Raw genomic sequence first — 23220 nt, forward strand, 5'->3', positions numbered from 1 at the left:
GAATTAAAGATATAGCAAGCAAACAATATTTCTGTCTGCTGTAGTTCTCACAAAAAAATAAAAATATATGCCCGTCGGTCCACATGAAAGAAAGCGATCTGTGAACACAGCCTAAACAAAACGATTTCCAGTTTTTCGTTGCGCGTTTGTTTGTGTTTGCTAAAGTTTAAAGCGCAAATATCTTAAATTAAACTCACGCAATGGCAACAAACAAGCGACAAGAGACAACCAAAATGAGGCATTTATTTTGTCACCTGCCCCACGCAAATATTAATAATAATACATAATCGCTTTGCCAAAAGGTCGCTAGTATTATTTAATTTGAGGCTAATACTCAAGAATCAGAAGGTAAATTGAAATAGGCTTAACCACTTATGATACGAAATTACAAACATTTAGTGTAACAAACCAATTTCAACAATTAAATCATTAATTATTCTATAAATACATACAAAATTATCAACGATAAATTTTGAGTTGTTTTTAAATTCAATTGAATTTAGACTTAAGGTTGCAAAGCTCTGCCAAGCCCAGCCCTGGCGTAATACGTAAGCTTTGTCTACTTTCGGGCCGCCTTACGTGGCGTATGAGTAATAAAAGTAACGTAGCCGCAACGTTTTAACTGGTCTGCGAAGTGCGACTTGGTGCTGGGCCAAGCTTATTTTATTATTGTTTCGGTTTGTTTGTTTCGGCAACGCTGACGTCTACGTCGACTTGAGCGCAGCAACTCAGCTGGAAAATGAAAAATATAAATTGGCCCCGCACTCTGGGAAACAGAATTATTTAAAGTACAAGCGTTGCTTCAGTCAGTTGTCTCTTAGCTATTCTATAGTGCGTTCGTCTGCCTACACCTAACTTCTAACATCATGTATGCCAAGCGCTGTTTGCCACTTTTGGTAGGTATTAAGACATCTGAAGAGCAGGAGTTCGGTTAATCCTAAAAGTGTGTGTTATAAATCTTAATGCAGCTGCTGCTCCTGTGTGGTGCCATTGCCAGGAGTGAGCCACAGGTGGCCAAAGTGAACGATTTGGCGACTGCCGAAACCTCGGCCAAGTGTAAGAATCTGCTGTGGGCCATAATGATTACTCAATTATAACAATTTCTACTGCGCCCTTAAGTGTTGAACCTGGGCGGTTTATTTGGACAGGGCTCTGGCTATCCAAACTATGGCTATAATTATCCCAATTATGGATACAACACGGGCTACTACAACAGACCTATCAGCGGCTATTACCCAAGCTCCGGCGCTGGCTATTATCCAACCAACAGCTACAATGGCGGCAGTTACTATGGCAGCACGGGTGGTGCTTACTATCCCAGCACGGGCGGTGGCTATTATCCCAACAGCGGCTACTACCCAACCACCAATATACTGGGCTCATCGGGATATGGCGGCTATGGAGGATATGGAGGTAATGGCGGCTTAAGGCAGTATTCGGGCTATTGGCAGCCAGAGTATAGTGGCCAACGCTATCGGGGTTATGGCTATTACCGTAACACCGATCGCTATGGCCTGCCGATGGCCAGAGAGCGTGATTACTATCGTGATCGCAGCCACTATGGCGGCTATCGCGGCTATGACTAATGCTTATAGCTTGTTAAATCTCTTTGTGCTTTTTGCTCTGCTTTGTCTTTGTATATATAACGCGTCTGCTTTATGCTAATCAAACTAGCAATAAAACTTTAATGTCTACTAATTTCATTTAAGCAGTATTTTAATAATCTATTCCACATTACATTGCCTTCTGACAAGTCTCATTTCAGCTGCAACAGACACACAATTATGATAATACAGATTGTAATTGTGGCTGGGTTACGCCCAATTGCACGCTGAAATTTGTCATTCACTGGGTGTCATATGGGAGTCCAAGTATAGGCCGGCGGCATATAATTATGTGTGTATGTGTGTTTGTTTGTGTGTGTAGCTCAGCTTAATATGTGGTAATTGTTGTCTTAATCATCTTGTCTTACCCTGACAATGTGCATGCAAAGTACAGAATTTCAGCTAAAGCCTAAAAGCATGCTATGCTTTTTGACAACTTTAATAGCAAGCGCCCGCGTTGCCAACTTACGTTAAAAAATATTTGCTTTTGTTTTCTCTTTCGTTCTAATTCGCAGGTTTGGCACGCAAGATTTACGGCTAGAGGCGACAGCAGTAAGACAGAGACGCCCACCAAGAAGCACCAAGCAAGAAGCAACTGTTATGCTTCAGCAAACACCACAACAACCAACAACAAGAACAACAACTACAACATGCAGCTGCAGCAGTACAATACAATAGCAGCATTTTCCCAACGTAAGCACATAAAGTTTAGCATGCACTTTATTGCATTGCAGCCCGCATTAAGTTACATACTACCCTCGTATTTGACACACGCATTATCTGAACGAAAAATTAAATAAAAAAGAAAGAAACATCGCTACTTTTAATGGTTGCTTAAAGTCTTAAAGTAAATTCATGTTTATATTTTGATTCTTTTGTAGCCAGCGACACTTGAAGGGCGAGACAAACAAAATGTAAGCAGCATGCAACGAAGCGTGTTTTTTTTCTTTTGTATACCACTTTGTGTTAGTTGTCTTAAGCGATGTGTGTTGACAAAGTTGAAAGTTTCGTCTTGATAAGCTAAAACCAATTTTTCTTATTCAGCAAGCTATAGTAAAGTAAGGCAAATATGTGCTAATGTTAATACGAAATTGTCTTTAGAGTATAACTAAAAACAAAATGAAGAAGAACTTGGAGCTTGAGCTGTTTCACATAACTACATTTTGTCAGCTGTTTAAGTCGAAGTCAGCGAAGCAGAATGAATTAATGAATATAATAATGAATGAATGAGGGAATAAATTATTGAAAGAATGAATCAAGGAATGAATGTACTATCATTATAAAATTATGAAATAGGAACTTAATATCTTAAATATTTTTGATATATTTTTCTATTGCTAGTAAATGGGAACTACTAGCTTAAAATTTAGCTCTAGAGCAAACGACAGGCTGAATATATATATTAAAATAGATTATAGATTTTTCGCTTTGTATCTAGGCACACAAACGTTCATTTCGATACCCTCCACTTGGTGAAAAATTTCCGTTTTTTTGTATACAAAAATCAAATTTAAATACCAAATGAAAAAACTTTCCCAAATTTTTAACATTTCGACTAACAGAAAACATTTCAAAATTGGCCGCTCATTAAACACAACCAAAGTCAATATACAATAATTACGGCTTCAGATGACAGCGAGAATTCGGATCGAGAAAATATTCCACAATTGAGTTCTTTAATCTATCAATGTGTGCACATTCGTTCGCCTGCTCTAACTCGTTCCATTCATTGAATGCGTCGCTTCCTTCCGCGACGCTCATAAAAAACGTAATGTGCAAAAGCCAAATGATAGAAGAAGAAGAAGAGAAAAAAAAGAATGCTGTGAGGAATTTTATTTATCGTTAGATTGTTTAAAACATTTATGTGCCCATAAAAAGAGCCGAAATCGCGCACTAAAATTATGATCAAATGGAACTAAGCAAAAAATATTGCGCATACGCAATGTCGGCGGTGCTATGCTCTTTTATTATTGTTGCTGCTGTTTGTTGTTGTTAATGAAAATGTTTTTTTTTTCTGTATTTTTGGTGCTGGAGCATCGCGCACATTCAAGGCAAATAAAAATAATTAAAACATTGACACTGCGCAGAGCACGCGCTCGGCAGCAAGCCCAATAAATAAAATGATAAAGAAATGGAATTATTTATTTGGCGAGCGACATTAAAGTCGTGACGCGTCCAAATCTAATGTTAACAACATTTTAATTAAACTGCAATGCATATGCTGGATTAATCGTCTATTAGCTCAGCGGCAACAACTGCAAATATTTGCCTGGCCCACTCCTATATATAGATATTTTTAGTGCTGTCCTCGTAAATGTAAGCCAAGCCACTCGAAAATGCGATGCACTTATTAGTGCAACACACACAACTTGCTCGCCTCTAATTGAAATCCCAGTCGAGCTCTTGCGCTAGCTGCAGGGCAACAGACGAGTAAAACTTTTTCGCTCAAGTATCGACAAGGCTTTAAAGTCCAGAACAGCTCAACACCTAAACTTTAATGTAAACTGAACAGTTTTGGCGAGCCACTAGGCAATGGCTTGGCAAAAGTTCCTTCTGCAGTTGAATTTATAGAGCTTTTTGCAACATTTGGAAAGTTCGACTACTGCCAGGCACTTCAACAACATGAAACCGTTCTGCGGTTTTTCTGTCTTGAATTTGTCACATTCGTTTATTGAAATTGCTCTTGAAAAAGATTGTTTATTACACTGCTTAAAGCTTGTAATATGTTAAACATTATAGAAGATCTATTTCTGTATGTGTGAAGGCTCCCTTCATAGTAAATAAATTTTAGTAGAAATTACTTTTTTTCTGACGTTTTCAGCCATAAGAATATTCATGAGATTCGCAAATGAAACTCGGAAATTGCGTCAAACCCTTATCAAAACTATAAATATTTAAATGGATTAAGGGTCGTCGTATCATGTAATAGAAGGTAGAATGTTTGGAGCAAGCAGACGCAATAAGCTATCACAGGAGCTTATATCTCTTCGTCTGCTGATTTATCTATTTGATTCATCTATTCTTATGTATACCTATTGGTATTTAAATTTTTAACAATTTTTATAATCAATTAAAAGTTTTTGCACAAAATTAAATCCAGTCTGTATTTTGTCAATTGTTAAATCTTAATAAGCTAAAATGTTTCAAATGCTGTATAATGACGATATAAAGTATTTATGTATATACATATATAAGCGATGCCCTGAGGGCCTACCATGTCTTGTCTGTCCTATTCGCCGCTGTTTTATTGCAGAAACATGAGAAAAAGCGTAGCTAAAAGCCCGCTTCAGGGCCTGTCTAGTCTGAACTTCCCGACTCACTCTCCTGATTGAAATATTTTCATTTGTAAAAGCAGCCAAAAAGCATGAATAATTTGCCTTATTACACACACTGGTTGCTGACAGCTGTCTGTCAAAATTATCGCCTGCCTTTCTAATTGTGTAAACTTGAGCAGAAGTTGGACAGTTGAATGACAATTGAGATTTATTAATTTTTCCTAGAAACTTGTTAAAGAGATGTTGAGATGAAGTGTAGAAAGTAGAAAGTCCTTGCAGCTAAAGCTGTTAGCTATTTGAGTAGCTCTTAAGTTAATTCACCCACCTGTTGAATGCCCATAGAGGATGACAGACGTGCAACGGAAGTATACGAGCTAGCAAGTTGCCATAGACACACAAATAGAAGTTAATAAAATTTATGACAGACTTTAAATAATTTTTTTATTTTTCTATAAAAAATTATTTTTAATTTGCCTAACTTGCTTTTGTCTGTAGCTTTATATAGCCGGCTGATCAAATGGCATGCGAACTCCATTAGCACCTGCGCGAGTTGGGCGTGACAGAGTTGCAGATACAAACACATATATATAGAGGTGCCACGTGCCTGAACTTCTTAGTGCAAATCATTTAAAACATGTGCAAAGGTTGACGTTGTTGTGCTGCTGCTACAGGAGTGACCATTTAACCCAACCAATACTTATCATATAACAAAAGCAAACATAATAATCCTCTCCAAGACAGACATAAACATAAATACAAGCACAAACAAATACCTGTTCGACATTTCGCCATGACAACAGCTAATCAAATTCGCATCCAGTTAACATGCGTTATCAATAGCACGTGCCGTCGAAGACCTTTACAGCAGACTCTAAATTATTGGAATCATTATCATTATGTATTTTTTATTGCTATGGCTTTCATTTTGCATTAACATTTCGCCAGCTGCAGTCAAGCGGAATTTATAGATAATTGCAATGCTTTAAGTGAGTAACGAGCGTTAATGAGGTAATCACTTACAGAGTCAAAACAATCGATAGAGTAGAATAGGTAAGTATGAAAGTAATGTTGGCCAGGCTAAAACTTTAATGCTCTTATATATATTTAGAGAGCTTAATCTAAATTAACTTGAGAAAGTTTTTCTTTTGCAATTTCCAGCTTAAAGTCGAAATCGAAAACGAAATCGAAATCGTCTTACAAGCGTGGCAATCTTTAGGAGCGCATACTTAAAATATATAAACAAAACTCAAATTTAATTTAAGCACTTAGCACTGGGACAAACTTGTATTTGCCTATAAGAAGACTCTTTAAACTCAGACAAAACATATCGAAATAAATTTTCTGCGTTTCGTTTTGCAGGTGAGAAAATCTGAACGCTTGAGCGCGTAAAATGTTACCTTAATTAGTTTGTATTTAATTCAATTGACACGTAAATATTAAAAGATTTATCGCTGTTCATCTTCTGGATTTATTCGTATTTGTCTATGTCTTTAGAGTACTTAAAGCTATATCAAATGAGGCGTGGCGCCATCAAATGTGCCGTATTGACATGTAGATACTGCCTTAATCAAGAGCTGATCACAATTCATTTGATAAATTTGCCACGACGGCTTCATTGCAGCCATTTAAAAGGCCATCAATATAAATGATATCGGACATGAAATTGACTGAGGCTGTCAATTGAAACACTTATTGATTGCCGTCAAAACATATTAATCGCCGAATGATTGCAATATCGTGGAGAGTGGAGAGTCAATCGAGAGAATTATACTGAATTGTATCTGTATAAGGTGTTTTGAAGTTTATCAATGCTAAACGTGAAAGAGAGACAAAGAGAGATAAAGAGAGACAGAGATAGAAGTAAAGAGATGGAGGGGGAGAGAGTGTGAGAAAGACTGACAGTGAGTGAAATAGAGAGAGACAGAGATAGAGTGAATTTTACTTTTACACATCTAGCATTTATACATCTAGCCTCTAGATGAATTTTCGTATAGGGTATTTTTCAGTTCATTAAATAAAAATGAGATTGAGTTTCAAAGAATTAACCTAAGCCTATACAATACTGTAATATATAACTAATATACCATAATACAAATTAGAGGTCGAATTAGTGAGCTCTTGCTACTCTAGGCAACCTTTAAGGTATCCTCAACAAACATAAGCTGAAGACAATAAGAGTTCATAGAAGCAAACTCTGATTTAGATGTTGCCAACCTTATGATTCTCCTTATCTACGCTTATTACTGTGTTTAAGCTATGAAGAGTCCACTCCACAGTTGCTCCTCAGCTGCTTTCTGGCTGTTACTTGAATCTCTACTATTCTATTATATCCCACTTCATAAAGGTAAGGCAAACTTGGCTCTTCTAAAACCCCCTAAATAATATCCATGAGAGTGTTGACCCATTTTTTATCACTGAACAAACATATAGATGTAGTTGGCATATTTAATTACCTAACATAAAGATAAATGAATGTTTACCTTATATTCTTTCGCACAGATAACATTGAAATCTTTGTTCGATTGACCGGGCAACAATCTAATTAAGTAAAAATATTCCATGCACAGCACAGGCAAATTGCCGATATCCATGAATTATTTATCACTGAGGCATTTATCTTCAATTATTCGATAAACGAATGATTGCATCGATAGATGATAAACACAATTTTATTAGTATCAGTCACTCTTGTTGCTGCTGTTGTTGTTGCTGCTTATCTTGTTTTGGGGGGCAATCAAAGCTGACAACATGCACATAAAAAAGGTGGGTGGGTGCTTGGGTAGATAAATAAATGAATACGACTTTCGCACGATATTCCGATTGATATAAAGCAGAGACACGCCCAGCTTCCTAGATGTGATTGTTGTTCTTGCTGTTGCTGTTGCTGTTGCTGTTTACCGCAATGTGATTTTTATTGGTGTTCGTTACGAAAATTGATTAAGATATAGCTGCACCTGCTTTTGCTTGCCTTTTGCTTGTACCACATGACGTATGCGTATTCCACTGCCTCTGCTGCTGTCTGTGTGTGCGCGCGCGCCAGCCCTGTGCTTACGCCTGTGTGCGAGGAATCAATAGGAGCGCAAACGCTTCTGCCGGCCCAAAAAACAGCTACGCAGCCATCAGTTGCTTCTGTGCGCTTTCATTGTGCGGTTGCTCGGCCACTCCGCTGCGATCGTTCGAGCTGACAGCTTCGTGTATTTATAATATATATATATATAAATTTAATACAAATTGTAACACATCAGAAACGAAGCAACACGTTTCCTTATCTAAGTGAATTATTGCCGCTGTTTTGATTCTACAACAGTTTGGCATTGGAATTCAATTTGCATAGAATCGAATCCTAAAAAACCAAACACGCAAACACACACTCACGCATAGACACACTTGTCTAGCAATTAAAATTAGTGTGGCATTTACGCTGGCCAATTTGTGATAGTGCGGCTCTTGATTATCAACGTTTAAACAACAAAATCTATAGCTAAAATAGCGCAAAAACAAACCAAAAGCTAATTGCATTTGGTCAACAGCAATACAATATTAGTTTGATTATTAGTGTTGTTGTTGTGATAATACTTTGTATAAATTAAAGGCGTAGCAGTAATTAATTTCTGGGTAAGTTGCAAATTAATATTTCACGCCACAAACTGGAAATTATTTCCCGGCGTTTCACTAACTAATAATAAAATAATACCAAAAAGAAAAGCATAAAAAATAGGAAAAATAAAAAAAATAATATGCATTTCCGTTGCTGGCATATAAGCGCATTTCAATTGCCAATGCAAATTAATTTTCATTGCAATTAAGAGCATTAAATGCATTTGCACTCTGTGTTTATTTAGCAGCGCGTGTCGCATACTAAGTCACTCGAACAGTTCGTCATTTAGCTATCACATATCACATATCGAAAACAGCGAAATAAACATATAATAATAAAAACAACAACAACAGAAAAATTTAATTTAAAATACATAAAATTCTCATTGCGTTTGGCAATTAGCCGATGGCAAGAAAAATTTATTCTACTGGAATATTTATCAATAATACTTAGACACTTAATTGCGGAAACAAATTTTTTTTGTTTTTTTTTTTGGACTTTCATAAATATTTTGCTTAAGTTTTTGTTTTAATCTACGGAAACATAAACAAACTGTTCGATGGCCACGTTGGAAAGTCAAATGCCGAAAGTGCACTCAATTAAATAGAAAAATATTTAAATGAAAGGCTAATTTCTTATGTATTTAATTATTAAGCAACATTTGCCAATTTAAGCATGAAAATTGTTTTTTTAAAAAACTTTTTGTTTCATATGGGTAAATGTAAACGCTCTTTACATGACTGCAACAAAATCAATACATGCCACAACACAACGAATTCTTTTATATGCTCGTGTAGGCACTGTAAAGAGTATATTTGTTCTGTGTAGTAACATCTGTATGCAGCCACGCTACAAACTTACAATCCTTAGAAAATGAGAATATAGAAAGTATTAGAATGTATTTGGCAGATTTACTAGATTACTAGAATTCTACGACTCAGCAAGTCCTTGGGTAACACCTCTATAGACCTATCAATCAATAGGTAATTGATATGTGTAGCTTGAGTAAATTAGAGACTACTCTATGTATATCTTCAATACTTTAAGAGCTGGCGAGTATTTTGCTATTGGCTACGCCCGGTTAGAACATTCTTACCTGCTTGCTTTTAAATATTAGTGTTTACTTTGTTAACAGCTCGCCATTGTTGCCAGTCGTTAGTTCAACGTTTCATTACGCCCTCCATGCAGCTCAACTAAAATAGTTTAGCGAACCATGAGAATGAACCAAGGTATTAAAGACTAGGATAATTACATTTAGAACGTACGCTCAACGAACTGTAATTATGCGCTATGAGCATAGCGTAAACCTACTCTCGATATAAAACGAAAGGCGAAAGGCAAAAGAATTTATTGAGCCATTAAATTGTGAAACATGGCGTGAAAATGCGTTTTTCATGTTTTTTTGTTGGTTTTTTGTTTTAAATTTTCCTTACAATGTTTGTAAGCCAATTCATATTGTGATGTTGTTTTCTCATTGTTTGTTTAAGCCATGACATAATTAAATTCGTTAAAGGACAATTAAAAGTTGCTCGGAGCGTTTTGCGACTTTGCTTTGAATAATAGTTAAGTGCCTGAAATCATAACATAAAAAAATTCTATCACAATTCGAAAGCAATTAAAACTAATAAAATTCAGCTTGGGTAGCAACCCGCAAACTAAATTCTGAGAATTTCTTTAAGCTCAACAATTCATGGAAACATAATTAATTAGAGTGAGATATATTTTGGGATAACTCCAACTGCATGACAGTATCTGCCAGCTATAATTAATCACCAAGGGTATTTAAATAGCGAATCGACCACAGACTTGAAATACCTAATTATATTAGGCTTAGACACCTGATTAATTTGTTCATAGTCCACCTATATATTCTTGAGTAATTAAGCTGGACAACTGTTTAAATGTTTGAAATGTTCATAGTCTACTTATTTGGGCTGCATTTCAACACTCCGCCCGGCATGAATATTTCATATGAGCCAACTTTGACGTTCATGAAAAACTGCAAAAAGTTAAACAAAACGAAAGAAAATTAAATTATGAAAAACTTTTACCTTTAGAGCTAAATACAACAGGCACACGTGAAGTCCTTAAACAGATCTTCGCTATATTTAAATGCTTTAAATATTATACTTAAACAAAAGAATATAAGTATTTAAGGCATATGAGATAAGCATAACGACTAACAGAAGACTGTGAAAAAGTTGGTCAAAATTACAATGAAATGAATTTAAGTAAAACTTTTAACTTTTTAAACACATGGCAGCCATATGCAAAAACGTTCTTTATGAATTATTAATAACTATTTTTACTTTAATATTTTTGCATTTTGTTAACTTATTTTCATGGAAGTTGAAAAAGAGAGTTTCTCTTACCTCCACACAAATTGGCTGAAATGTAAGCAGATTATAATGAAATTGTGTAAGTGCACTTTGTTCTGCGAATCCTTAAACAACAACTTCTTCGGTTCGCATTATGCATCGGTAATACGATTTACCAAATTACTGAACCAGTAAGCTGATTAATTAGCCAACTTACGTTCTCACGCATCTTGAGTTTCCCTCCTGTTCAGTTTAGTGGCATCTCAGTTGAGTGTTCCATGTCGAATTGTATTAATTCGTTCATGCGAACTCTTCAATATGCGATTATTGAATTCGTAATCTAGTTAAGAAGGTAAGTGAGCACTTCCACTTGTTGAATCTTTAAGTTTTTGCATATCTCATGCAAATGTTAAAAAGGGAATATTAAATTCAAGCAATGTAAATGTTTCTAGGCTACAGCTGCGACTCCACAGTTTAATATGTTAAAGAGCTGAAGGTGGAGGACTTGCGAATATGTCTGCTATAAACAGCAGTTATTTGCAAATGTATGCATAATTTCACTTCGATATACCCTGTATACACAGTGGATATTGATGGGTATATGCAAAAATACTACTGCTACTCTATCGAATTTGTATATATACAATCTGACTGATGTTGCCCGTATAACTCAGGGATTGATGATATTAGAGGTGGTCTATAAGATGCTAAAAAGTGAAGGAAAAAACCTTTTCTATTATTTTCTTTATATTTTATACATCATTTTTTCAGGGTATCTCATAGTCGTTATAGTAATGCTATTTTCTTTCTGCATTAATTTCGCATAAGTATAAGTGTTTTCTATTTTCAGCACTCTATTTTTCCATTTATTAGAATTTTAAAGATTATGAGAATTAAGTCAGTTTAGCATATTTTAATTTTTTCTGTTAAGTGGAAAATGTCTGTGAAATTCTCATTTTACTATACTATGTGATACTATATAATATATATAGATAGTCAGAAAAACTCTTAATAGACAGCAGCAGATGAAAGTCTGACAGCATTTGAAAGTCAGTTGGTTTGGCAACGAGTCGAATTTCGCTTTGATGTTACCAACAATGGCAGCTGGCAAAATACCTCAAAAAGAACAGTTATGTAGGAGTACATTCATATTACAAACAAATCAAGCTGAGTTCATAGAAATCTGCAATCAGGCAATAACTGCTTCCTATACAAGTTCCATTTCCATTTTCGTTTTAGTACAATTTCCATTGATGCTCTCTTTGCAAAGCAGGTCGGCATCTTTCATTTACTTGATTTTTGGTTCATTTCTATTGCATATTTGTAATAGATACAACCTTTGACCTCGCCCCGGCTACTCGGTGGCGGCTGTTGTCGCAGTCATTAGTCAAAATTTGAGTACTGCGACGCTGACGAACTGCCCGACAACTATATAAATATGTATTTATTACAGTGTTCACATTACAAGATTGCTATCGCAGCCAAGCGAAATGTCACCCAATAACAATTAGTTCTTGCATTAAATATTTATTAGGTTCGTCTCTGACCCATTTGCTTATGTAGATAAATGTTGTGGTGTCTAGACTCAGTATGATTGCGTGTGTTTGTTCAAGCTAACTACTTCAAATATACTGCTTAACTCGATTTACTGGGATCCTCTTACAGCCAAAGTCAATTTTCTATAATCTCGTTATTAGAGCTTAACTTACTTAAACTTGGTTTCATTTCCTGTTACATACAGAATTCTAAATTGGCCAAATCCACATGAAGGCATTTGTTAAACTATGTTGATTTAATTCAAAATGATTTGGCAAAAAGCAATTTTCCATTCCACATTGCAACAAAGAATTTTAAATGTGATTGCTGAGCAGACTGAAAGACAAAAATTTGTATTGAAAAAGATATTTATGTTTCATAGATGATTGTCGAGTAAGGCTTAAAGCATGCAGCTCACATTTTATTCAATCCTGAAATCTTTCTATTTTTTATGTTATAAGAGCCTGAAGATAAACAATTTTACTTCGTTCACAAAATTTGTGCGAAAACTCACAGCTGCTGTTACTATTTTTATTCATTTTTCAAACGGGCCTAAAGTTTTGTTGGTGACACTTCCCCTTTCCATTCGCTTACAATATTCAATCTATTTGTCCTCTCTCATGTGTGTGCATATTATTATTTTTTGATTTTCCCAAGTTTTCCTTGACGTTTTACAGAATAGTTTCAACTGCGTGTTAGATTTATTTTAATCTCCTACGTCAGACTGTAGTTGCGTTTCTGCGAATAACAAGCTAGAGTATCGCAGATACTGCAACCCTTCTTTATATGTTATATAACATACGCTTGTTGAGCTCTGCGCAGCGAATCACTTAAGCCATTCACAAGAAATGGAGAAATAATATTAAGGAAGAGAATTTTCCCATGAACTTGAGTTACTTACTGAGGCATTGTTATTTGTCAAGAAGTTGTTGTGATGAAAGGTAAAGCTTTCGAGAGTAAATGCCAATTTTAGTCGGAAAATGATTTGAGCCATGGCAAATTTCATGATGCTTCAAAACCACTTAGCGCCACTTCATGCCACTTTGCGACTTACCGATTTATCTAGAAATTTTATCTATTTTTTGTCTTAGATTAGCTGCGTGATAAGCTGGAGTCTGCTTGTTTTGTTTACAAAACATCGACTCCTCTAACTACACTCTTTTAAATTTTAAATTTGTTTATTTGTCAATATATACTTAACCTTTGACCTTTATTCACAGTGACCCACATGCCAGCACCATTTGCCTGCCAAACTTAATTATAATTTCACATTTTTTTGTTACGGTCGCTAACAAACAATATTGCTAATTAAACTTTGTTTGGGTCGCCGCTTGAAGAATGTCAAAAGCATTTCTTTTCGTAGGTAATTAAAAAAAATAGGTAAAAATGATTAAATCGGGCGTATTATACTCTGCTACTAAGAAACAGATACACAGCAGACTTAGAACTAATGACAGCTCTACTATTGTGGGAGCTATTGACTTACTGAAGGGGCACTTCGTCTGTCTATATATATACTTCCTCAAATTTGACAGACATATGCATTTGCCTGGTAAGACTCTTGCCCATTGGACGTAGATATTTAACCTATTAGTTAACTAGCCATTAATTGTGTTTGTTTACTTTGTTGGGTGTCAAATAATTGCCGATTTGCCACACCTACAGTAGTCGTATTCAAAAAATACTGAAACTCTGTAAGACAAGGCTAAAAAATACTCATACTTCGAACTGTGGTAACTTGTGATTGCAACAGCAACATGTTCGAGCATGGCAAACGAGTTGCTTTGCAACACGTTGTGTTTTGGCATAAAGTGGCAGCAACTTAAGAGCTGGCTTCGCTTGATAAAGCCCAAAGACAAGTTCCGTGGCACAGTTGATAACGCACGCTCGCGCGGTTTGGTTGCCCATTCGTTCCGGAATTACCTGTGGCAAAGGTCACAAAAAGTCCATTAAAGTTGTGCCAGCTGTTGAAAGGATTGTGTGGCTGGCCAACAGCTAATTACATTTTGACACGCTTGTGTGGTTCCGGGTAAAATCAAAATCATATAATTAAATAAATAAACAAGAAAAAGTTATTAGAACTTTAGGACCTGTGCCCACCTCTGCAGGGAGTGACAATATACAGCACAATCGGGTAACATACGCATTTATTACAATTTCATTTAATGCCCGTAACGCACGTTTTGCCCTTACTTCGAGGCCTCGGCCAAAATGTTGAGCCCATGCCGCATCCAATTTCCTTTGGGTAACACGAGTTTTCTTACTCTTATTCTCTTTTTCTGTTTGTTTTTTATCTTTTCTTGTGATTTTTTTGTTTTTTGGAACGCTTTGATTGGACTTTTGCCTTTGTTTTAGTTTTTATTTCCAAGTAAATTTATATGACGGTCGCTATATGTGTGTATGTGCTTAAATGCCGTCTAAATATTTGATGATGTTCTTTCACTAGTTAAGCACGCATTGAATATAATGTTTAAAAGTTACTCTGGAGACCATGAAAGGAGCAGCTAATTGCCTTTGTAATACGTCAGCAGCAGACAGGTGTCTTTACTACTTAGTCCATGTTTTTCATTAAGATGAGCAGCGCAACAGCTAGGGCTTAAGTGGAGTTGCCTTTTATATTTAAATCTAGTTTTTGTTTCTTATTGAATTCAAAGAAATTACTTTTGAGGAGCTCCTAAGCGACACACATTTAAGATGCAATTGCTCATGCTCTCTTTCTATTCTCTTTTAAATTTCTTAAGAATTTTAAAGGTAAGCTCTTAGCTCAGCTGCAAAAAGATCAAATTGTCAGCTTAAAAACTTCGCCAACAAAAAAAGCTGAGCTCTCAAGAAAATATGACAGACGACAATGGAAATGGGTAAGGAGTGCCCAAGGAGCAGACAATAACAGTGCAAAGATGCAGGGAGAAAGATGTGTGAGAGAGAGAGAAAGAGTGAAACAGAGAGATATTAACGAAGCACCAATTGTTTGCATTTGAGCGTCTTTGAATAGCTCATATGTCTACCAAGTATATTGTAAGCTCATGTCTTTATCTATAAATTGGTATACTCTCGGTAAAGAGCAGTTTCTAATGCGCTTGACAATTTTTTTTTCCACAGTATACCAAATGTCTGCTGAAAATGAAGCTTAATTTTAAACTCAGCTTACTCTTTTGTTGGGCCTTTATTAGACACAAAGCTTTTTACACCGAAAAAGCATTATAAATCTGCCGATGCCTCTTGATAATATTTTGTGTTGGCCATTTTTGTGTGCGTTATCGGCTCACATGTTGCGTACTCAATATTTGCTATTTTAAGAAAATGAAAATGTAAACTTTTATTATGGACAGCTTTTCTTTGATGCATAAGCTTGGTATTTCGATACGCTCTAAGTACTTATTTATTCCTCTGTACTTTTCTTTGATGTGCCCAATCTGTTTATTGACGAATATTTGTACTTCAATATGCGACATTCAATAATATTCTATTAATATACTCTCCAAATATTTACTCCAGAAGTTGTGATACATGTGGCAAGTGCGGGGTGCCAGTAAAGCTTAACGAGGGTCCTTCAGTTGGCAAACTTTGGGCCTTTGTGGCGCAGAAAAGTTCAACGATTCACGTTTTTGCATTTAACGACTTTTCACGCTGCGTTTAATGCCCATAAGCTGGACGCAGCCAATGTTTACTGGAGGCTTGGCTGGCAGCCTTCTAGACGAATTTATAACCGTGAAGCAGGCAACATTTTATGTTAGACTAATTAACAGGTTTTGGCAGTGGAGCATTTCCTGTACAAGTTTTCGACTAATTTAAACCATTTTCTTACAGTCTACCAAATTGCTTATATAATTTGATAATGTCGAATTCAAGCTGAAGTTAAAGCCACAATTTTCATATTTTCTACTATGAAAAGGCGAATTGCCTGACAACCGCCATAATGGAATTTTATGGCCAGCAGCTGGCAGCCAGCATCAAAGCCCACTCATGCACACACGCTTACGAGGTGTAGTCCTCGGGGCTTCAGTGATGCGCTCACCTTGAGCTGATGAAATACTGTATCAAGTTAAATGAGTTAGCTCCTTATAAACCATGCATTGTTGTGCGACACCTTCAAGCAGCGAATGCGAAAGGGTGGGAGCCTGACACAGACGTCTTTCCTTGCCAGCAACTGATGCGCACTCAACTGAGCTGGCTGACAACAATAAGAAATTTCGCAAATATCTGCAAAAGTCAAACGAAATGGGGGTTATTTTAGTGTTACGCTTACATTTAATCAATTTGATCCAAAAGTGGCCTTAAGGCTTGTCCCTGATATGAGCTGAATCCCATTCATGCATTGCTTGATCTGTGTACAAAGCACAACATTTTCCGGAACAAAAGCAACAGAATCTACTTAGTGAATCTGGTTCTTCTTACAAATCACACTCACACAGGTATACCTGTGTGTGTGTGCCTAAGCTGGGGTACATACCGTAACAAAATGGAGTTTATGTGTTTTCATTAAAATTACAAGCCAAATTTTTAGAGTGAACCCGAGTAAACACGCACACACATATATCTATGTATTATTTTCTAAGCTTGTACTGTAAAATAAGGAGTTTATATTAGTATATATGTAGTCCTGTGTATATCTGTGAGTCATAAGAATGACTGCAGTTGGCCTTTAGGGTTCACTCCAGTTGCTTTGTTTGCGTATGCATAAAATAACCAAATTTTATTATTAGTCAGTCAAGTCAACAAAAGCGTAAACTGCTCTTAATGGCCATCACTGTCAACTGTTCTGATGTCTAACAAAATATTGTTTAACACACTGGACAGCACTTGAAGCACAGGTAGAAGTTAACAAAAGGTTAAAGTGAAGTGTTGAAGGGGCGAGTTGCAGTCGTTTCAATTATGCAAAGCAAACTTGTCCGACAGCTGTCCGTGCGGCATGCCAGCATCCTGTGTGCTTGTCTCTCTTTACAGCTCAGCGGTTGCATAAAGTATAGCTCAAATAATATTTTCTTAGCAGCTGCCAATTGGCTGATGGCTAAATCTGTTGATTTGAATAATTGTTTGCTTTTCATTTCACGTTGCGCAAACTTTAAACTCGATTTTATTTTAATTTCCATTCTCTATGCAATTTGTGGCTACGAAAACTTTCTGTAAGTGTCAAATAAGTTTTCCATCTAAACTTTTTTATGTGATTCCATTTGCAGGCAACAGCGAGGACAATAAAATGCATTGCGTTCCATAAATTGTGGTTGGCTTAGCCGAAAATTCGCCAAGCTCTTATAAATTGTTAACACTTTAGTCGAGAGAAATAATAACGAGATGGAAGCCGATATAATATACGATCAGCATGTGCATGAAGAGTTGCTGCCTGGCGCCGAGGAGGAGGCGGAGTTTGGTAAGTGTTAAATCCAAGATTTTTCTCGCATTGCTTTTGTTTTCTTGTTTTATTTATTTTTTATTTTTTGAAGAGACTTACTAATGGATAAATGTTGAAGTTTGTCAGCGCTGCTCATTTATCATATTATGACAAGTTTCCTTTTTTTGCTGTTATTCTGCTTTGGTCTTTGGCCTTCGCCCTAAGCTATGAATTGCTCTTTAAACATTACTTACAATTCCCTAAGCTTGCTTCAAACAGAATTAATTCCATTATTAGCGTCTTGATAAGACCTCGTCAATGTCAATCGAAGACTCAAATCTGAAGGACTTCAATAATTAAATTGATGACTGCTGCTGATGAAAGGATAAATCGCAGCTGCTGACATTTGCCTTATATTTTTTGCCTCTTTCTCATTTTCATTTCACGTTTTTCTTTTCAAATTGCCCTAGAACGACTTTACGCGGCCCCCGCGGAAATTGTGGCCCTACTCTCCATCTTCTACGGGGGCATTAGCATTTTAGCCGTGATTGGCAACACGCTGGTTATCTGGGTGGTGGCAACCACTCGACAAATGCGCACCGTAACCAACATGTATATTGCGAATCTGGCGTTTGCGGATGTCATTATTGGACTATTCAGCATACCATTTCAGGTGAGTTTGGTGAATGCAGCTTGCAAATTAATTTTGCCCACAAACGCAAATATTTTTCGTTTATTCTAATTATGCAAATATTGACCGACAATGGCTACCTTTTAGACCAGACGCGTTGGCCAATTAGGTATGGCTGGCAAACATTTTCATTATGGCAATTGCAGTTTTAAACGTTGCGTGGCATTAATTAAACATTGCGTATACGTAATGTATGCCCGTGCGGACATGCTAAATAAATTGAGTTGCGCTGATTTTCAACTGGCTGTTAACACTTTGTGCACATAAATCAGTTTAATGGCATTAGCCCAGTTTCATTTTTGACTGCTGCTGCTGCGACAGCTACTACCGTTGCTGCTACAGCTGCGTTAATATTCCCTTTATGCCCCACACAGCCACAATCATCGATTTCACTATAATCGAACATCAATTTAATTTCCGGCTCTTAAACGCGGCGCTTCAACATTATTGAGATTAGAATTTTGACAGTTTCGCTCGCAAACAGCTGCCAGACCATTACCCCAATAAAAACTTGTATAATGGAATAAACAGTTTTGTATCCAGTCTTAATGGAATTAGCATTTCGTGTCCAGACACAATTTGCTACAAAATCATGAACATAACTCAATTTCCGACCAATTATTTCGCAATTAAATTTATGTTAAGTAATCTGAAGACAAAATTCTGTTGGGCCTTGGGATCAAAGTCAAAATATTTTAATTGTTCTCTGGGAAAGTAGCAAAAAAAAAACGTTGACAGACCACAGAAGAAATTGCATCTCAGAATTCGTCTGTTCATCCAAATGTTTTCAATTAAGTTGACAGACACTTTATCTTGAGGGTTCAAGGACACACAAGTTGCTGTATGTTTTTCTTATGTGGCCAGCTAAATGGCAGCCGCTGTCGGCAAAAATTGTCATAGCAATCTGACAGTCTTATACTATATAGATTTAATTGCTTTGGCCACGCCAAATAGCACGCAGCATCACAAAGCATTGTAATCAGGACATGAATTAGCACAATTTCACTGTTTACTTAGGACATGTTTTACAAGTCGTGTGGATATGCTAGACTAGGCTATTTTTATGAGCACAACTGGCTTAACAATATTAAATATTTTATTCGTTTGGCTTACTACAGTTCCAGGCTGCGCTCCTCCAACGCTGGAATTTGCCGTATTTTATGTGCGGCTTCTGTCCGTTTGTGCAGGCACTCAGCGTCAACGTCTCCGTGTTCACTCTGACTGCAATCGCCATCGATCGCCATCGGGCCATAATTAATCCATTACGGTAAGCCAGCACTGATGACTTAATGACAACTCTGTATTCATTAAAATGTGGTATATACCCCGCGTTTATTGGAAGCATATAAAAGGGTTTAAGCTAAAAGAGTTTGAGAATCAGAATGACAGAAGCATTAAGGAGTAGAGTTTCAATTACAAAATCTGTTTACTTTTGAGAAATTTGTGAGGGCTTGCATAGAATAAACAAATGCCAAGGATTCCCGATTAAAGATTTTTTTAAATGAAATTTAAAACAATTCTAGATACTCGCGTCTTATAATAATTTTTATAATAACAGCACAATTACAAAGAGTTGATAGATAATGAAAAAAAAGCATTTTAAAATTTTAAAAATAATAATTTAAAGATATTAAAAATTAAAGCGAAACATAGAAAAAGCTTAAGAGCAGAACTAATCTAGAGAAACATTTGTCAATAGCAAAAAATACTACCAAGAATCTAGTTTGTTTAGCAGAAATTGAGAAGTCTTTCAGATAGCAGCAACACATAGGGCCATCCCTGAGTCTGGCATGTACTTACTAGAGCACGCTTACTCTTATTGAAATATGTTTGTCATTTCGACAGCGCACGTCCCAGCAAGTTTATATCGAAATTCATAATTGGAGGCATTTGGCTGCTGGCGCTGGTATTCGCTGCGCCATTTCCCATCGCGTTTCGTGTGGAGGAGATAACGGACCGCTTTCGTGGTATGTGCACATGCAACTTCTGAGCCTGCAGCATCTTAATTAAGCCATACATTTTTCTTGTTCAGAGAACGACGTCTACTTCAATTTGACTCGGCCGTTTTGCATGAACAAAAACCTGTCCGACGAGCAGTTGAAGGCATATCGATACGCTCTGGTCTTTGTGCAATATTTGGTGCCATTTTGTGTGATTAGCTTTGTGTACATACAGATGGCAGTTCGACTCTGGGGCACACACGCGCCTGGCAATGCACAGGACTCGCGAGACATAACGCTGCTCAAAAACAAGAAGAAGGTCAGTTAGAGGAGACTAATTGAATCGACTTTTGAATACAGTTTGCGATTCTTTAATTGCAGGTCATTAAAATGCTGATTATCGTTGTCGTCATCTTCGGCTTGTGCTGGCTGCCTCTGCAGCTCTACAATATACTATATGTAACAATACCGGAAATCAACGACTACCACTTCATTAGCATCGTGTGGTTCTGCTGCGACTGGCTGGCCATGAGCAACAGCTGCTATAATCCCTTTATTTACGGCATCTACAATGTGAGTACTAAATGCTTTTATCTAGCATAACTATTGACTGTTTGTCTCGGTGATTGCCAGTAAGCCTCAATCAATATAGTGCAGTGAATACCATTTATGAAGTACTTCCATTTCCATGACAATATCTGCTTAAATAACTATTCTTGCTTACAAAATCAGAAAACAATGAACGTCTTCTCCCACTATTATAATTAGCTCAATATTTGCTTTGGCATTTATAAGTTTCACCCACGCAATTTAATTAATGAAACGTTTCACTGTTGCCAGGAGCAATAAAAAAAGTCCCAAAAAACACGTACGAATATCCTGGCAGATACACAAATGTAGAAAATCTCCGAGACATAAGCAAATATTTCACTTATTTAGTGAAGTGGGCAGGCGACATGACTGAAAATCGATAGGAAGATAGGCAGGAATGCGACCAAAAATGTTTTTGTTATTCGTCTCTTTCTTGTTCACGTGTGGACCGTCAATACTTTGAGGCAAAACTTTACAGACAAAGGCCTAAGCAGAAAGTGTCAAGGCGCTGAGGAGGAAATTGCAAATTAGGCATTGGGGCAGAGGTTACAAAATTGCTTCATAAAAGACAGCTGACACCACAGACAATAAAATCTGAGCGAAATAATAATAATTTTATGATTGAAGCATGTTTTGTTACACAAATTTGAGTATAGTTATAAACGGTCAAACGGCAGGTAAAATACTTTCACAGATTTTCACAGAATTTTGCTTACTTAAAAATTATATTAGTAATTTATTATGGAATATAATTTGCAATCAGAGATAACAGTTAAATTGTTATTTTTCTTTATTTGAATTTTAAAGTCTTAAATTTTAATATTAAATCAACATATTATCAGAATTTAAGATTTAATAGCAAAAACTCATGAATTATATATTTTCTTAATTGAATTAAAGAAATATTTTTTTTAGATTTAAAATGATTTAAATTCTTAATACTATTTGATTAAAAATCAAATAAATTGGCTATGTTACCAATACAAAGTTTTTGGGTTTTTTCCTGTACTAAAAAATGTATTTCCTTTCATCCCCTTTTGTTGTAGGAAAAATTCAAGCGGGAATTTAACAAACGTTTTGCGGCATGCTTTTGTAAATTTAAGACCAGCCTGGAACCGCATGAGCGCACCTTTTCGATGCACACGCGTGCCAGCTCCATACGCTCCACCTATGCCAATTCGTCGATGCGCATACGCAGCAATTTCTTTGGCGCACGGAATGCTGGCGGCAATGGCAAGAGCGGCCTGAATTTGGGGCGAAGTGCTTATCAGGCCAATTTCAATGGCAACGGACACGGCAGCAGCAGCACCAGCTACAACAACAATGGCCATCAAACTGTGGTGACTTTTGCGGGCAGTGAAACGACGATGCCCCCATGGCGACGCAATCACTTCAAACCGCTGCATCCGAATGTTGTTGAGTGTGAGGACGATTTGGCGCTGATGGAGCTGCCATCAACCAGCGAGGAGTTGCCGTCCAGCATTGGCGGCGCAGCGGATGGAGCGGGCGTGCAGCTGGCACTATTTAAAGCCGCATCCCGAGAAAGTTTTAGTTGCATTTGCGAGCAGGAATTCGGTAGCCGGACAGAATGCGACGGAACCTGCATACTCAGTGAAGTATCAAGAGTACAGCAGCCAGTAGTGGACGTGGTTGCTGTGAGTGGGGCCGGCACTGGCTCCCAGCCCGTAAGCGAATCCTTGTGGCAACCGCTCTAAATACGCAGCAAATGCGATGAATTTCTCTGTGATTTCGAAATAATGAATTGTGATTGCAAACATAATGTTGTTGATTGGGAATTCTGAACGATGTGCATACATATGTGGAGTGGTGGATGTGTGTGTGCGTACTTTCCTTAGCTGCAAGCCATGTACAGTATTATTATGTAAGACTTAAGTCAAAGTGTTGGCCATGGAGCACAGAAGAAGCACCGTCACAAATATTCATAAATATATAAATATATATATATATAAATACTTTTATCTGAATAAAAAAGTGTTGAATGCTTTTTCAAATAACTGTTATTTCGACACGCTTGCTATTTGCAATTCATTTGTTATTTTTTTCCATCTAACTATTTGTAAACGCATTAAGCAATTTACTCCAATTAATAGTCTCATGAAATCAATTAACTAGCGTTAAACGATAAATTATTAAATTAGTTTTTAAATAATAGCTATACAAATATTTCTATGTATTTCTGTAATATGGATGTGTACGTATTATGGCATGAAAAGGCTAATTAATCTAATTATTGTATTGAATTATCAATAAAAATAAAACACAAAACATTTCAAGTCATTAAACAAACATTCCTTTCTATTCAGTTAATTACCGCACA

General features: G+C 36.6%; 2 protein-coding genes across 2 annotated transcripts; both read left to right on the forward strand.

The window, feature by feature from the left end:
• Nucleotides 1–770: 770 nt before the first annotated feature.
• Nucleotides 771–2238, forward strand: LOC111593085 (shematrin-like protein 1). The gene is made up of 4 exons (XM_023305679.2): nucleotides 771–896; nucleotides 969–1056; nucleotides 1120–1413; nucleotides 2120–2238. Exons 1-4 carry the CDS (start codon nucleotides 867–869, stop codon nucleotides 2143–2145), a joined length of 438 nt encoding a protein of 145 aa, XP_023161447.2. The 5' UTR covers nucleotides 771–866; the 3' UTR covers nucleotides 2146–2238.
• Nucleotides 2239–8031: 5793 nt separating this feature from the next.
• LOC111593084 (RYamide receptor) lies at nucleotides 8032–22806 on the forward strand. The gene is made up of 8 exons (XM_023305678.2): nucleotides 8032–8494; nucleotides 17509–17699; nucleotides 18131–18333; nucleotides 19470–19618; nucleotides 20197–20318; nucleotides 20384–20610; nucleotides 20673–20864; nucleotides 21929–22806. The coding sequence occupies exons 2-8, from the start codon at nucleotides 17624–17626 to the stop codon at nucleotides 22595–22597; spliced, it is 1638 nt and encodes a 545-aa protein (XP_023161446.1). The 5' UTR covers nucleotides 8032–8494; nucleotides 17509–17623; the 3' UTR covers nucleotides 22598–22806.
• Nucleotides 22807–23220: the final 414 nt, after the last annotated feature.

This window comes from Drosophila hydei, unplaced genomic scaffold, assembly GCF_003285905.1.
Source record: "Drosophila hydei strain 15085-1641.00,03,60 unplaced genomic scaffold, DhydRS2 tig00000001-arrow-pilon, whole genome shotgun sequence".
NCBI lineage: Eukaryota > Metazoa > Arthropoda > Insecta > Diptera > Drosophilidae > Drosophila > Drosophila hydei.

What these genes read in the sequence shown, in the direction of transcription:
- LOC111593085 (XM_023305679.2), top strand. Translation starts at nt 867, where the DNA reads ATGTATGCCAAGCGCTGTTTGCCACTTTTG. An exon ending in AGCGCTGTTTGCCACTTTTG is followed by an intron (nt 897 to 968) that starts GTAGGTATTAAG and finishes ATCTTAATGCAG; the next exon opens with CTGCTGCTCCTGTGTGGTGC. An exon ending in TGCCGAAACCTCGGCCAAGT is followed by an intron (nt 1,057 to 1,119) that starts GTAAGAATCTGC and finishes TGCGCCCTTAAG; the next exon opens with TGTTGAACCTGGGCGGTTTA.
- LOC111593084 (XM_023305678.2), top strand. Translation starts at nt 17,624, where the DNA reads ATGGAAGCCGATATAATATACGATCAGCATGTGCATGAAGAGTTGCTG. An exon ending in CGAGGAGGAGGCGGAGTTTG is followed by an intron (nt 17,700 to 18,130) that starts GTAAGTGTTAAA and finishes AAATTGCCCTAG; the next exon opens with AACGACTTTACGCGGCCCCC. An exon ending in GATAACGGACCGCTTTCGTG is followed by an intron (nt 20,319 to 20,383) that starts GTATGTGCACAT and finishes TTTCTTGTTCAG; the next exon opens with AGAACGACGTCTACTTCAAT.